General features: G+C 35.1%; 1 protein-coding gene across 1 annotated transcript; it reads right to left on the reverse strand.

The window, feature by feature from the left end:
- Nucleotides 1-12,714: 12,714 nt before the first annotated feature.
- LOC120353298 (superoxide dismutase [Cu-Zn]-like) lies at nt 12,715-16,803 on the reverse strand (the record flags this gene model as incomplete). Its single annotated transcript, XM_039436472.1, is given in 2 exon segments — nt 12,715-14,621; nt 16,570-16,803. Coding segments are annotated over 2 exon segments (489 nt in total), but the record flags the coding sequence as incomplete, so codon positions are not given.
- Between the last annotated feature and the right edge of the window lie 1,722 nt (nt 16,804-18,525).

Genomic DNA, 18,525 nt, shown 5'->3' on the forward strand with positions numbered 1-18,525 from the left:
TTCGTTATTTTAGCCGCCATCTTGAATTGCATTTGATCGAAATTGTTCGTGTCGGATCCTTATAGTGAAAGGACCTTAAGTTCCAAATTTCAAGTCATTTCGTTAATTAAGAGATGAGATATCGTGTACACAGACGCACATACACTCATATTTACACACACACACACACACACACAACACACACACACACACACACACACACACACACACACACACACACACACACACACACACACACACATATACAGACCAATACCCAAAAACCAGTTTTTTGGACTCAAGGGACCTTGAAACGTATAGAAATTTAGAAATTGGGGTACCTTAATTTTTTTCGGAAAGCAATACTTTCCTTACCTATGGTAATAGGGCAAGGAAAGTAAAAAAGAAGACAAAATTCATATTATATGTCTAACACAATCAATTAAGCTTAGTGCTATGAACTATTAACCAAAGCATTTCCTGGAGTAATAGCTAGACAATATAGGACAACGTAGCCAATATAGGATAAATAGGACAATAAGGACAATGTAGGACAATACAGACACGACATCACAGGCATTTAAGCTTTGATTGAAGTCTAATAGACAATATTCTGAATACCAAACAGCTCATAGCTTTTGTGACGTCACGCCACACTCTGGATACATTATTACTATAGTCTAGTTCATGTGACAATTAAGGTATGCTTTGTGAGATCTATAGTGAGGTCCATGTTATAATGGCAGTGTTTGATTAGCAATGGTATTGCTATCCTTGTCTATCATTCAACAAAGCGGATAGTGCTATCTCTTTCTCGCTTTGCTCTGTTGCAAGATCGTCTTTTAACAATGATGAATTAGTAATTAACTAACCAAATATTCCATATTAATTGTAAAATTATTAAAAAATATAATTTCTCTATATAATAAGAGAGAGTAGGGTTGTGTTTGTTCGTGTATTCGTGTGTTCGTTTGTTCGCATCAAAACATGTCAACTTGTGGATTGCATACCGAAAAAACGGGAATGATTTAGATCTCCAAATTTTGCACATAGATTCTAAAAATATCAATCTCGTGCACCTGGAAGCCCAAATTTCAATTTTCCTTCTAGATTTTTCAGAATTAATGTTCAAATTCCATTAATGGTACATACGATTTCATAAAAAAATCACCAAATCATATGGTTGAATTTAGAATGAATGACTCACTGTACAGTCAGTCGAAAATTTTGATATTGGAATGAGGGGTATTTTGGCAAGCGGAGCGAAAAAATAGGGTCATATGCACATTTTCATTATATCTTCAAATGAAAAAATCTGGTGTGGTGCACTCACACAACTTCCCTTGCCGTTATGAAAATTGATCAACTGACGATAGTGTTCCCGCGCATCTCAAGTCTACTTTTCTAAGATCTGAGCAAGCTGGTGTCAGGACAATAACGCTGCAGACACACAAAGTCTGCTATCTCTTCATAGTTAATGATTTAATAGAATCAACAGTTGCCAACAGTTTGCAATTGAATAATCTTATTTTCTCGAATTTCGAGCTTATTTTCAATCATCTTCCATACTACAATAAAGGAAGGAAAAGAACTGGCTTAAAAACGTGTAGAGGATAGGAAAATTATGTTTGACGCAACATCACGTCTGAATTACTGGACTGATTTACTTGAAATGCTGCTTATAGATTCTTAATCAACCGAGGATTATTACAGGCCCATTTTCAATTCTTCTAGATTTAATTACGTCAAGTTTTAAAATAGACCCTTGCGAAGCACGGGTTACCTGCTAGTAAAATATAATTATTGATAATTTCAAACGAGAAGGAACAGTTAATATTACATCAATAAACCAGTATCAGCTACCGTCTATAGAAGGCATTGACAAGACAGATGATCGGCAACGTTGTTCTCCTATCTTCCTCCACTGCCATTAATGACATGGACCTTACTGTATGAAGTGACCGTTCTTAGAGTGAGGTCCACGTTATAATGGCAGTATTTGATCAACATTGGTGTTGGTCAAATCCTTGTCTATCCTTGTCTATCAATCGACAAAGCATATGGGGAATGTATCTAATCATGGTGTTGTGTATCAAATTGAGATGATCCTGTATCATATTAGTCTGATACTATATCATGTGTGGTGATACTGTATCATATCGTGTTGATACTGTATCATGTTGTGGTTGTTACTATTCTATAGTGAGGTCCACTTTATAATGACAGTATTTGATTTACATTGGTGCTGCCATCCTTGTCTATCATCATAGCCACCTCTGATATAAGGCCCCGGCCTACGATATTGCAACGTCGCAGCGTAGGCCTAGAATCTAATACATGATTGGTGAAAAAGATCAGCTGGTATTTTTTAAAATCTTTTTCACCAATCATGTATTAGATTCTAGGCCTACGCTGCGACGTTGCAATATCGTAGGCCGGGGCCTTTTTAGTAGAGGTGGCTATGTAGTGTAGTTGAGATGATACTGTATCATATTAATTTTGATACTATATCATGTGTGGTGATACTGTATCATATTGTGTTTGATACTGCATCATGACAATTCAGAATCTCACAAATCTCAAATATTTTTTTTACGAATGATTTTTTTTACAATGTTATAAAACTATCTGGCAACGACGCGGAACTAAAAAATGATAGCCCTATTTGCTATGTTGAATGATTGACAAGGATAGCAATACCAATGTTAATCAAATACTGCTATTATAACATGGACCTCACTATAGAACAAGAACAACCACAACAATGATACAGTGTCAACACAATATGAAATAATTATCACCACACATGATACAGTATCAAATTTTTATGTATAGTATCATATCCTCTTCATACACCACACCATACTTTGATACATTCCCTATCTGCTTTGTCTATTGATAGACAAGAATAGCATCACCAATGTCAATCATATACTGCTATTATATTATAACGTGGACCTCACTATAAAATAGTAACAACCACAACATGATACAGTATCAACACAATCATATTATACAGAGTCACCGCACATGATACAGTATCAAATCAATAACATAAATAACATGTCAACTTGATACAAAACACTATGATTAAATCTAATACATTCTCTATCCGCTTTGTCGATTGATAGACAAGGATAGCAACACCAATATCAAAAAAATACCGCTATTAATAGTAGTTCTGTGAACAGTAGACCTCGCGCTCAGTAAGTTACATTGACCTGATGTTATGTTTTCTCAAAAATTAATTAATAATTTAAAATGTCTAGAAAAAATCCTAAATAAATATAGAGCTTTCTGTCCTATCGTACCGTGACGTGTCGTCCCGGAATGTGAGTGTGAGCGCTGTTATCAGGTCTGGCTGCAACTGTCTACAACGTTGATGGAAGATATTATATTTTCAAGATGTTCGATGTTTTTGAACGGGTAGTATTATAGTCATCTGTCTACTAACGTTGATGGAAAGATACATTTTCAATATGTTCGATGTTTTTGAACGGGTAGTATTATAGTCCACTAGACAGCTGATTTATGATGAATAATTCTATAGTCTGATTTTCACTCCAATATTTCCTTTCATATCATTCTTGAAATGCAAAATTTCCAAAAACCTTGTATATCGACGTATATTTAAAAAGGAACATACCTGTCAAATTTCATGAAAATCTATTACCGCGTTTCGCCGTAAATGCGCAACATAAAAACATATAAACATTTAAACATTAAGAGAAATGCCAAACCGTCGACTTGAATCTTAGACCTCACTTCGCTCGGTCAATAACGTGGACCTCACTATAGAACAAGAACAACCACACCATGATCACAGAATATGTATACTGTGCCATGATACAGTATCAACACACATGATACAGTCTCAAATCAATATAATACAGTATCATGTCAACTTGATACACAACACCATGATTTGTTACATTCCCTATCCGTTTTGTGGAATGATAGACAAGAATAGCAGCACCAATGTTAATCATATACCGCTATTATAACGTGCACCTCACTATAGAACAAGAGCAACCACAACATGATACAGTATCAACACACATGATACAGTATCAAATCAATATGATACAGTATCTTGTCAACTTGATACACAACACCATGTATTAATACATTCCCTATCCGCTTTGTGGAATGATAGACAAGAATAGCAACACCAATGTCAATCAAATACTGCCATTATAACGTGGACCTGACTATAGCTGCAATGGAGGGAGCAAAGGGTTAAGTTGAGGGGGAGTTGAGAGGTACTTGTGGTTAGGGGGACTTACAGGGGGACTTATAGATAGGGGCGGACTTACAAGGGGACTTGGGGGGCTTCATCCACGGGCAAATTCCAATCAATTATAGTTGACATCCCTTTGCCTTAAGGCCAATCATTAACATGGGTTCCGGCGCCCCATTATGGGCCATATCAATTACTTCAGCCGTAATCCGCTTGATAGCGCGATCTGTGTTCTACCTTTGTCCTGCTTGCATTATTGGTTGGGTGTGTCGGAAGTCACCTAAAATGGTTCAATAATCTGTCATTATTAGGCCTGGCTTGTAACCTGCGATCTCTATTCTAACGGTTCATATTGACAGTAGACATGAGGTTACTGACTGAGGAAAAAGATCTATGTATTCTTATAATATTCGTCTATCTATAAATATAAAAGTGAAATGGCACTGACTGACTCACTTACTCACTCACTCACATACTCGCAGAACTAAAACTCTATCAATCAATCAATCAATCATTTATTTCTTTCCAAAACATACATGAAAATGTACATGAAAAAGTCAAAAACTAAAAACTAACTTAAAGCTAAAGAGAAATTAGTGACTGTATAAAATTCCGGACCAAAATCGTTCAAATTTGGTAGGTATGTTCAGTTGGCCCTTTAGAGGCGCACTAAGAAATCTTTTGGCGATATTTTAACTCTAAGGGTGGTTTTTAAGGGTTTAAAGTTTTTTTAGCATGAATATTCTTCTCATTCCAATATCTTTAAATTATAATTGAATTGTCCATACCATATGTTAATATAGAAATATAATCTAGAGAGAGTACCTCTTCGAAACAGTTGTTCTGGGTTGTTCTGGTAACTAAATTAAATATTTTGTCAGGTTGGCATTAAGTTGAGTTGACTTTGTTAGGTTGGCACCAAGTTGAAGATTGAAATGCAATTATCCAGGACCTCCTAAATACCAATATATCCAGTAAGCCAAAATTAGCGTTTTCTCAGCTTTTCTGCGTTTCCTCACCTTTTTCAATAATTGATGGAAATATATTTAAGAAAATTCAGTACACAGGTTTAGCTGAGGTAGAAGAATTTTGTTCGCCAAAGATAATATAGTAACAGGTGTATTTCGAGATCAAATTGACATGATACGTTCAAATTCGGTACAGAGGTTTCGCTAAGGTCTACATGCAGGCGAGTGAAGCGAGGTCTACATTTTTGGACAATCCAGTCGGGGGTCCAGTCTAGACGGATATGGCGAGCGAAGCGAGCCTGACGGCTAGTATTTTATATACCTAGTTTTCTATTTATTATTCTAAAGAATGAATTTGGAGAACATATAATAAATTTAATGATAAAATTAATAGTCTCGAATCGATAGTCCTGAATAATCCAGATTTGGATGTTTCGAATTTTATAAAATTATAATGCATTCATTAGCAAGTCAAATAGCACAAGGAGAGGAATAGCACAAGGTTACCTTATTTTTCCTCTCCCTATCATTTTGATGATGTACTTATTGTATGAATGAATGAATAGAGTGGAAAAATGCATGTCTTAAAATTCACCAAGATGAAATCAGTTGGTGACTATCAAATCCTCTTCTCTACTTCTATAAAGATCTTTAAAATTGAACTAAAGTACGGTATCTACAAAGTGCTGCCATCTACAGTACAGGTGAACAATCTCTACCTGGACAAAACTGGTCTTGGAGCTGAATGAAGTACTAGCAGCTTCTAGAATCCACAATGTTCTTTACACTATCAATAGAATTAAGATTTTATTGCAACTAGAATTTTATTGCATCCTCATTCCATTGAATTCGATAATAGACAATGAATATAATCAATTATTGATGTACGAGTATATGTAAATTTATAGCTAAATAGTAACTAACGTACAACTAACTAACTAGGAACTAACTAGTCTTGTAATCTGGGAACTTGACTGAGGTAGGCCTATAACAGACAAAGAAGCTTCGTTCATTGACCGAGCAAAGTGAGGTCTAAGATTCAAGTCGACGGTTTGGCATTTCTCTTAATGTTTAAATGTTTATATGTTGCGCATTTACGGCGAAACACGGTGATAGATTTTCAAGAAACTTGACAGGTATGTTCCTTTTTAAATTGCAAGTCAACGTATATACATGGTTTTTGAAAATTTTGCATTTCATAAGAGGGGAAAGGAGCCTCCTTCATACGCCAATATTAGAGTAAAAATCAGACTATAGAATTGTTCATCATAAATCAGCTGTCTAGTGGACTATAATCACTACCTCCGTAAGCAAAGCCGTAGTGCGTTCGTGTGACGTCAGCACAGGTAGGGCTCCTAGACCAATAGAAACTCTGGCTGATATAGATCAGCTGAAATCAACGAATTTTTATCGGTGTAGAAGCCCTACCTGTGCTGACGTCACACGAATGCACTAAGGCTTTGTTTACGGAGGTAGTGCTATAATACTACCCGTTCAAAAACATCGAACATCTTAAAAATGTACTATCTTTCCATCAACGTTAGTAGATAGTTGACTATAATACTATCCGTTCAAAAACATCGAACATCTTGAAAATGTATAATTCCCATCAACGATGTAGACAGTTGCAGCCGACCTGATAACAGCGCTCACACTCACATTCCGGGACGACACGTCACGGTACAATAGGACAGAAAGCTGTATGTTTATTTAGGATTTTTACTAGACTAGACATTTTAAATTGATGAATTGTTTATTAATTATTGAGAAAACATAACAACAGGTCAATTTAACTCACTGAGCACGAGGTCTACTGTTCACAGAACTACTAGTAAGGTAAATATATCAAATAATTTCTACTGTTTGTCTATATAAAAAACAGAAGATTAATTTTTAAAAATTGATGAGTAGAGACAGAAAATGATAACAAAACTTATAAGATACAGGTGCCGTCACAGAAGCTATTTCTCTTACTTTATGAGAAACAGATCTTTCTTTGGAACACTTCTACATAATTGAGAACATAATCACAATTCATAATTAAAACTGAGAAATGGTGTATCAAAAACCTACCATTCCAAAACCTTATCTCAAAATTCCAATCCACTGGCATATACATTAATATTTTACTGGTATCTCTCCCTGAAAATAATCACACTAAATAATAATAAACTCTACATGTTTTGGATAACTCCACATGAACCTCCATTTCGTAGCAAAATAATGATGAAAATACGAATGCACTAAAGTGCATCGGTGCATTGACCTGCAAACTGCACTTCCCATATTGAATGCATTCCTGTCAAACTGCACTTCACATATTGAACACACTCCTATCTCATCAATATTTTCTTCTCAATTTTTCTAGAAATCACGTACTCACATTTAAAAAAAAGAATGAACTACCCCAACAATAGTTTGCTGTGAATGGATTTCCCTGCACTATGACGATGCATTTGTGGACTATTGTAGGGGAGTGATGGAAGGAACACGTGATAATGACGAAGGGAGTGACAGAGAGGGATAATATGATGGAGAAAATGAAGAACAAAGAGGGAGAGTGAGATATGATTTCTGGGGAATGAAGAATGAGCGAAGGAGTCACATGACCCTCGGTAGAAAAGTGATCATCTCTCCCCTTTTTTATTTTTTATTGAAAGTGTTTTGTTGACTTGTGATTCTTTCTTTACCTCACTTCTCATTATTTATATCGATGTATACTGACTTCCTCTGTTTTAGTAAGGATATCATTTTAGAGTAGTATAATTCATTGGAGTGTAGCCTTGTTCATCGTTGTAGTTCATCGTTCATCGTTTATCGTTCACCGTTGATCGTTGATCGTTGTAGTTGATCGTTGATAGTTGTAGTTCATCGTTATAGTTCATTGTTCATTGTCGATTCATTATTTAGGCTACTACTTATCATTATTTTTCGCCACACTGCACAGAAAGCAGCTGTTTTCCAGGCCCTACGTAGATCTGAAAGACATTGTTTGCAGACGACTCTCGTCTGACATCAGAACAGGTTTCTTTCCGGCCTTGGCCGGAAAGAGTACCCTTTCCAGCTGCTAACATGGAACTAAGAAAGGTGATCAGAAAACTTTTCATCATTTGTGTTCATTATTCAATAATTGAAACATTTATAATAATATCATCTTATTGAAATTTGAAAGAATAAAAAAGAATAAACTCAACCTCCCACATAATTGAACATCATCTTTTAGGTTATTTAGACAAATCAGAATAAAAAATAAAAATACTTGGACAATTTCCTGATATTCATATTACCTCAGATTTGCTAGAGCTATCACCTTCCACTTCTGCTTTCGGAAGTGCTTAGTAAACAAATATTCTCATATATATATATTGTTTATTTTTGTGTGTGGCGAAAAATAGCGTTCGCACCACGGGCAAAAATGTTTTTCCGGCTCTCAATCTTTTCTAGTCCTCGGCCTACGGCCTCGGACTTGAAAACCGATTTCGAGCCGGAAAAATCTCATTTTCTGCTCTAGGTGCGAAATATACCATATATCGATATATACTGACCTTTCCCGGTGTTTAGTGTGGAAATCATTATTTTAGAGTAAATTATACGTTATTGGAGTGCGGTTCATCGTTGAAGCATGAACAAAATTTTATTGGGAAAAATCTATAAGATAGCGAAAGAGGCAAAATTATGAGAATATTAGACCAGATTTGACATTGGTTTACTATAGTGAGATCCACGCTATAATGGCAGTGGAGGAAGATAGGAGAACAACGTTGCCGATCCTTTGCCTTCTATAGACGGTAGCTGATACAGGCTCATTGATGTAAATATTAACTTTTCATTCTCGTTAAGATAAACAATTATATTTTATTAAGCGAAAAACTATATTTTCCAATAATTTATAATGAATTTTCATAATTAATATGAAATAATTTGTTAATTTAATGAATAATTATAAATTTTAAAAAAGAGAATCTGACAACAGAGTAAAGCGAGAAAGAGATAGCGCTATCCGCTTTGTTGAATGATAGACAAGTTTAGCAATACCATTGCTAATCAAACACTGCCATTATAACGTGGACCTCACTATAGAGTAATGATTATATTGTTTATTGTAATTGCTTGTAAACAACTAAGAATAAAGTACGATAAGTAACTTCACTATAGTGAGGGAGTGAAACCAACTAATGAAGGTTTACTTTCATCAAAGAGGATTTATATCCTTTTCCTTAAATATGATTAAATTCATATATGAAATAAATATATTCCTATTTTCTTCGCTCTTATCAAACAAATATGTATGAGAATAAGAACAATAATTATAAACTCGTGAAAGAGAAAATATAAGGTCATAGAAGAATAATAGATGACTTGAATTTGTTACATCCGTTCATTAATTGGAAATCTGAGGGTTGTTTTGGCTGTTACATCATTACCAAATCAAAATCCTGAACATTAATTAGTGAGATATATATAGGACTTTGAAAACTTTGAAGCTTATGTGAAGTAGATTGAATATTGCCGTATGCTTACTGTATAAATGAAGCCATATGATTGGTAGTTGGCTGGCATAATGACAAAGGCTGTGATTGGCAGAGACAAGACACGCCTAAACTCTCTCACACACTCTCTCTCTCTCTCATGTCTCGTCCAATGACAGCCTTCCGCCTTGATAGGTCAGTCAACTAAGGCTAGGCACACACCAGTTAGTCAAGACAAGACAAGACACGTTTAGTCACAATACTTCACATTGTTGCTTATGAAAACATGTCTAATTGCAATGACTAATCGATGTGTGTTGCTTCATAAGCAACTATGTGAAGTATTGTGACTAATCGTGACTAGTCTTGTCTTGACCAAATGGTATGTGCCCACCCTAACAATCATGGCTCCATTCTTGAGTTGCATTCACATCAAAGATTAACAAAATGTTGATAACTTAATCCTTATAGATTCTATTATATTGAACATAACTTATCATACACATGATGAACATATGTGTTATTTGTCAAGTTCCGTTCAATCTAATAGAATCAATAAGGATTAAGCTATTAACATTTTGTTAATAACTTTGTTGTAAACGCAGCTTTAGTATAATCTCTACTAAAGTAAAGGCTCCTAGTTCGAGATGTCAGTTTACTAGTGATATAATATAACGGAGTAACAACCGAGACCATAATTATTCTCCCAGATTTAATAGTTTGTTGATTGTGACAGCTTAGTATTGTTTTATTGATTGATGCTATCCATCACTATCTATAACCCTAGTTACTACAAATAAATATATTAATAAATGTGGGTTTCAGGGCCCGGCTATACAGGGAGTGATTTGAGATTTGCCATCAGAATTCATTAGGAGAATAATGATATAAATAATCTAAGACAGAGATATCTTATTATCCCTCTCATCTTATAACCTATTACCTCTCTGAAAGCAGTTTGTAGAACCATTGCTGTATGGCCAGGTTCTTATGATTCTAGTTCACATTTGGTGTTCATTTTTTCCATTCTGAAGGCATGTCCACTCTACTTCGATTTTGACGTTAATTGGAATCTTGAATTTCGAGAGAGTGTGGATGGTTAAGGCTAATATTATTATAATCCAACTATTAAGGTGCGTACAGATTTACGCGCCGCGAACATGAGCATTTCACTTTTAATCAGCTGATGCCAAGCTTTTTATATCTGTATCTTACCGTTTCTGTAAAAATACAGATATAGTCAGCTGTTTAGAAGTTAATTGCTCATGTTCGCGGCGCGTATATCTGTACGCACCTCTACATATTTGTTTCCAATATGCATGCTGAAATTATAGCTTTTGCTTGTAGAAATTGCTTGGCAGAAGCTCCACAGAAATATAGAGCATCCTTAATTAAATTTTATTAACCTGTCCTAAATTGAATTAATCAATAGCGAAGAATTTCACGGATAATGAAATATGAGCTTCGAGTTGCAACAATGAAACTCTATACAATAGAGACCATATAATAGTTCTCCTATGGTCTAAATTTCTAATAAGAAATAGGTTCTAAAAAGAAAATTTAAGTAATATTTCAAAGATATGTGAGACTCTGACTCAATTCAATTTGCTAGTTATTCGATGCCCATTTACTGTTGTAATACTCACCTCTGCAATAATGCAAAAGTGCAATTTTTTCTGTTTCTGTTGTTATGTGTTAAATGAAAAGTGACATGACGTATTCAAATTTCATCCACACCTCATTTCAAGCAATTACTTTTTTTTGAAACTACGATCAGACTACACAGTTTTTTTTTGTACCCAGTCACTCCATCCAACGTCATCTTCTCGCAATTATTTTGTAATTAAGTTTCAAATTTTGGAAGTATTTCCAAATAAGCATTAAGTCGGATTCCCTCATATAAGTCTGCTCAGCATGGATGAATGAATAGTCCCAATTGGTCTCTTGGTAATAATATTTTCACTGTACTGGACACGTACACTGATAAGGTTGGCCGTCCACTAGAACCGTTTTCGTCCGAACTAGCATCGGCCGAAAACTACCAAACGCGACCGAACGATCCCCCAACAAAGAAAGGAATAGATGCTCGTCTATTGCAACAGTTGCATACGACCGTCTCCAGCCGATCAATTTTTCGATCCGAATTGAATGGGATTTTCCGGCTCTATCCGGCAGAACTAACTAGTCGAGCTGAGACAACAAAGTGTTCCTAACCTAAAATTGTTTCACTGTCTTGTTTGTTTTTGTTTTTTGAAGTTGTTCTGTTACATAAGTTTGTAACTATGGACAATGCAAAGTTGATAAGTTTGGTTCAAGAGCATGTTTCATTGTGGAATATGCGAGATAAAAGATATCATCGTCGTGATGCTCAAAGGAATCTGTGGACAAAGATTGCTGAACAAATAGGATCTGAAGGTAAAATTATTGCTATGAATAACTAATTTAGTGGATATTTTTTATTCAATATTCAAAATTTTAATTTTAAAAGCTTGCCACTTCACTTTCTGGCAACCAGCCAACTACTGAGCTAGACTGACAACCGTGTTCTGCCGAATTAACGGCCAGCAGATTCTTCCGATCCAACGGCCGAACGGATCGGTTGAATACTGTTCCAGTGGACGGTCACCCTAAGTTGGAATTCGCACCGCATTTAATGTAGTGAAAAATTATATAAATTGGAGTAGTTAATAATAATAATTTGAAATTAGTCTGAGAGTATTCATAATGATTCAATAATAGCATTTTTTTATTGGATTGACTTCATTATTGGCTTGTAATATTTCCTTGATCAATTTTTACAGTTTGTTAAGCATTGATCTTATTCATGAGAGATTTTGACAGTTTGGTAAACCTAACTATAGTAGGTTTTCTACAATTGGTGGAATAAAACTCATGATTAAATAAATTATTGAATGAATAAAGCTTATGATTTCATTAACACTATCAAAGTATTCACATAAATTCATTACATCTATTATTATACACAAAGGCATGAAATAAAACTATAGTAAGGATTATTGGGAAGGTATCTTTGAATAAAATAAACCACCAGTACATATACTTTCTGAAAGTTTTTGATTTTAAATATACAATAATGATATCATTTGTTTTGCAATATAAAAATTTGTGAAGATAAATAATGAATGTTGCTAAGCTAGTACAGTATTTTGCTGCAAAATGAATAAATAATTTAAATTAATTTTCACTTGATTGATTAACGGAATTACATAAAAATGAAGGAGTTGACTTTCATTTTATTTTTTCTCACTCAGTATTTTATAAAATAATGTTTTGTCTCGAAAATCAATATTTTTTACGGGATTATAATTTTTTATAACTTTTCTGAATTCTAAATTCCTAGTTTTTAAATATTTTTGACATAAAATTGTACAAAAATCATGAAGTGTTAACATAACCTATTTTTGGCTAGAATTTCTATCTAAATTTGGGAAAGGAACAGTTTTGGGCTTTAAGCCTATTGTTCCCTTCCCAATCATTCATAGTTGAGAATTATATTGTAATGATATTGTATGTAACAATGAATGACAAGGAAAAACGTTAGAGATACAATAATTATTGAGATGTTATAATATAATAGATTAACGCACTTTAATTGCACAGTCAGTTCAATATTTGTTGTGATGATGTATGAAATTTTAAAATGAACTATTTTGATAGATCAGATTTGAATTTTTACTCTGATATTAGATTTGAATACTCGAATTATTAGGCAGCATTCAATTTTGTTTCAACACTACATGTCTATCAAAGTTAGGAGGTGGAACCATTAAATAGTTGAATGGTATTAAATGGTTAAATGGTATTAATATGTGAATTCCACATATTGTGATTGAAGTTATAAAATTCGATACGGTAAGGTATGATATGAACAATAAGCGCCGATAGTTATGAGAATAAAAAATAAAGTTTTCGTCGAAAGTTTGAATGAAATCGAACAGTGAATCTTTCAAATACAAGTTGGGAAAACAATATTTTTCAACATTTTGGACCGAATTCATATAAAAATCCCAGGTACAGCATATTTTCAGAAACAGTTCAAATGATATTCACAAATTAAATAATTATGAACAACCATAGGCTACTTAAGAATTGAAATGTAATGGAAATAATATCCTCCATTGTAAATTACCTTGTATTTGTTTTAAACAATGGACTTTTTAAACTATAAAACAATATAAAATTTAATGAAGCCTCTAGAAATGCACGAACTATTTCTAAAACTTCTTTTAGAAAGAATTTTTCAATCAATTCAGGCTTAACGAATTTCATGAAAAGTTTTCCAGATCTACAATGAACATCAAATTTTTTCAAAACAATTAGCCAAATTTCTCAACAATTTTTAATATCCCGTCAAAAACAAAATTCTCCCATTCAGATTAACTCAAATCAATATATTTTTGAATCGCATGAACTAATTTTTCATAAGAGAATTTGAATGAAATTTATAAACAATTTCAAACCACTAGTAGACTAGTAGTCTGTGGTAATTCTTCTTCCAAACAATAAATTTCATATCCATGGAAAAAATTATTCTCAAACAATAATTCAAAAAAAAATCATAAATCAATATTCAAACCCCTGGTAATTTTTTCTCTTAAAATATCAGAACTAATTCACACACAATGTTCTTAAACTTCTCTCTCTTCCCCAACAAATCTTTCCAACCTCCCCACAGTGTTGCCACGTTGCTCAGTAAAGCGCAATCACACCGCAGGCGATTCGCTTTCCAGCGTTGCCAGTTTGCAGACTCTCTGTGTCTCCGCCACGCCCCAAATCGTCGGGATTGGCGTGCACGACTAGGCCTCGACCAATCACGTTCTGGCTGCCGGCTAGACTGATCAGGTGATCGGATATCTGCACTTTAGCCACGCCTCCTTCATCTGCCACTATGTTGCCGAGGTCGCCCACGTGGCGGTAGGGGTCGGTTGGGCCTCCATGTTGGACCTGGAACACAGGCGCAAAATTCAAATTTTGTTTCATTTATTTGGATCAAATTGAACAATAAGCAATATGTAATCATTTAACAATATAGGGCTGTTTCAAGTTAGTGACTTCAAGATACTCGTATGTTAAGCAAAATTTTCATTTTTCTCATAGATATTGAAATATGAAAGAAAGACAAATCAATGTACAGAAAGTTGTGTATTTTAGGCACAATAGAATATCATTGTTTTGTCAGCTGAAGTAATATAAAAGAATACAACAAACACAAAAACACATAAAAATAACTTTTTATTCACTCCTGTTTGCAGACAACAATTTTCTTAAGCAAACAGTATTGTATTCAATGATCTGTTATATCATTTTTGTCAAAGTGATTCAATTTCAGCTGTTCTCCATGCATGAAATCTATCCGGTAAACAGCTGTTTGCAGAACAAATAAACATACGATTCTTATAACAGCATACTCTACTGTAATGAAACCATATGTTTTCTTTACAGCTGAGTATGTTTCCTAGTTACGAAATAGGAACAGCAGAACTGCTACGAAAAAACACCTTCAGCGCTCCAGGTGAAAGTTTTGTCAACTTCCACAAAATTCCCGATTCGGAATTTGTAAACTCATTCGGAATTTATAGAATTCATGTAGTAACTTCAGCACAAGCAGGTGATATTTTCTATTTCTCAATTATTCTTCTTTGGATTATTATGACAAAAAATAGTGTACGTTACTTGGACGTGAATGTCTTTTACAGTGCTCAAATGAAATTCTAGTCTCGGCTAACGACTCGACTAGAAACATCATTCTCGCCTGCAAAAGGCCCCTTCCCGTCCTTGTGACGTAAGATACTGTTTGTATAAGGGAATTTTCCATGTAAATGTTGTCATAAAACTTGATTTGATTTCATATTTTTTGAATAATTGACATTATTTACATGTTTGAACATCATAGTTTTATGTAGATGCATTATGAGTCACAATATCATTATCAAACTACATTTTTCTAGTACGGTAGGTAACTATATTGAAGGACTCAAAATCCTTCACTTCATGCTTTTCCACACATATTCCTTCAAATCAATTAGTTCATTTTCTTCTTCTTCTTCTTCTTCTTCTTTTTCTTCTTCTTCTTCTTCTTCTTCTCTTGCTCTTTCTTCTTCTTTTTCTTCCTCTTCCTCTTCCTCTTCCTCTTCTTCTTCTTTTGCTCTCTCTTTCTCCTCTTCTTCTTCTTCTTCTTCTTCTTCTTCTTCTTCTCTTCTTCTTCTTCTCTTCTCTCTTTTCTTCTTCTTCTTCTTCTTCTTCTTCCTTCTTCTTCTTCTTCCTTCTTCCTTCTTCTTCTTCTTCTTCTTCTTTCTTCTCCTTCTTCTTCATCATCTTCTCTTCTCCAGGAGGAGAATGTTCACACTTTTACCTTCACATTTGGCTTCTCCTTCCTCCTCTTTGCTCCTTCCTCCTCTTCTGCTCCTTCCTCATCTTTTGCTCCTTTTTCGTCGCACTCAATTCCCCCTACTCCCTCCTATTCGCCTTCTTCTCTCCTACTCTACTACTTGGGATGGCAATTCTTTGCGGGCTTTCTTCACAAAGTTTGTTCCTCTCTTTACATCTTTCGAATATCATCTGTCCGTGTTTTATTCCTTTACATCAGATCCTTCTTCATTTTCACTCCAGTCTTTATTCTATTCCTATGCCTCTTTTTCTCCTTCTTCTTTATTCTTCAATTCTCTAATTCTTCAATATTATTTCCTCATTCAGCCTTCATTTACCATTGGAGCAACTTATATTTTTCATGTTCCTTCTTCTTCCTCTTCCTTTTCTTCTTCTTCTTTTGCTCCTTCTTCTTTTCTTCTTCTTCTTCTTCTTCTTCTTCTTCTTCTTCAAATTTGCCAATGCTCAAATAATAAACCAATTATTTAAATACAATGCTCATTAGTATTTTATTATTATAACTGACCAAAAATGGATTATGATGAGGCCCGAGCGACTTGCACCCTTCCCGCAGGTCTCCGGAGACATGAACGTGGAAGCCATGCTTGCCCGGCGTCAGTCCCGTGATGTTGCCGGACAGGAAGACGGGACCCTCGGGCGGGTGTGGCTGCACCAGGGTGATCACGCCTTGGGGGTCTTCCGAACCCGTGCCATCCGGTTTCAAGATGGCTACTGCGTTGATCGGGTGTGGACCGGCTGTCTGTGGGAACAAGAACATTAGAATAGGTAAGAAAATTTTGAGATTTAAGTTCAAAGTTCAATGATTGTATTAGATAGAACTGAATCATTTATTGTAAAATCCTTTTATGTTTGGGCAACAAATGCCATTATCAAGTCATTAATATAGTTTTTTATTTATATTAAATGAAGCCCTAAAGAAAAATCTGGTGTGGCGCACTCACACAACTTTTCTTGCCGTTATGAAAATTGATCACCTGACGCTAGTGTTCCCGCGCATCTCAAGTCTACTATTCAAAGATTTGAGCCAGCTGGTGACAGGGCAATAACGCTGGAGACACACGAGGTCTGCTATCTCTTCATAGTGCATTGAAGCTCCTCGTGTATCTTTTCGGATGCAATACGTTGCTTTTAATAAGATACAGAAGAACATCTGTTGCTAATGAAAGATGCATTGAAGCTCCTTGTGTATCTTTTCGGATGCAATACGATGCTTTTAATAAGATACAGAAGAGCATCTGTTGCTAATGAAAGATGCATTGAAGCTCCTTGTGTATCTTTTCGGATGCAATACGTTGCTTTTAATAAGATACAGAAGAACATCTGTTGCTAATGAAAGATGCATTGAAGCTCCTTGTGAATCTTTTCGGATGCAATACGATGCTTTTAATAAGATACAGAAGAGCATCTGTTGCTAATGAAAGATGCATTGAAGCTCCTTGTGTATCTTTTCGGATGCAATACGTTGCTTTTAATAAGATACAGAAGAACATCTGTTGCTAATGAAAGATGCATTGAAGCTCCTTGTGTATCTTTTCGGATGCTACAAGTTGCTTTTGATAAGATACAGAAGAGCATCTGTTGATTATGAAAGATGCATTGAAGCTCCTTGTGTATCTTTTCGGATGCAACACGTTGCTGCCATTATAACGTGGAACTCACTATAAGAAGATGATACAAGGTTGATACAAAGATGATATGAAGAAGATACAGAGATGATACAAGTATGATAGACAAGGATAGCAACACCAAAGTCGATCGAATACTGTCATTATAACATGAACCTCACTCTAGGAAGATGAAACAAAGATTATAGGGAGATGATACAAGGTTGATACAATGATGATACAAAGATGACACGTAGACGATACGCAAATGATACAAGGATGATAGACAAGGATGTCAACACCAATGTCGATCGAATACTGTCATTATAACATGGACCTCACTCTAGGAGGATGATACAAAGATTATGGGGAGATGATACAAGGTTGATACAAAGATGATACACAGGTAATACACAGATGATAGACAAGGATAACATCACCAATGTCTACCAGATACTGCCATTATAACGTGGACCACACTTCAACAATGAAATCCCAACATCATTTAATGCTCTAACAACTTTTTACCAGTAGCTCAAAAAAAAAATGCGAAAAATTTCCACGTGCTGAAAAACTAATGTCGGAAAAGTGATTGTTAGTGAATACCGGTGTAGCTCTAACCCTTTTTTGTGTTTTTTTTGGTGGAAAAAAATAACAGACGGTTCAAGAGGAGGGCAGAGGGGTTCCAGAGGTGGACAGGGGGTTCGAGGAGGGAACAGGTACAAAAAGGTGACAGGGCTGTTCAAGAGCGGGACAGGGTGTTTCAAGAGGGGAAATAGGGGTTCAAAGGGTTGACAGGGGGTTCAAGAGGAGGGCGAAAGGGGTTCAAGAGTGGGACGGGGGGTTCCAGATGATGA

Source organism: Nilaparvata lugens, chromosome 10 (assembly GCF_014356525.2).
Source record: "Nilaparvata lugens isolate BPH chromosome 10, ASM1435652v1, whole genome shotgun sequence".
Classification (NCBI taxonomy): Eukaryota; Metazoa; Arthropoda; class Insecta; order Hemiptera; family Delphacidae; genus Nilaparvata; species Nilaparvata lugens.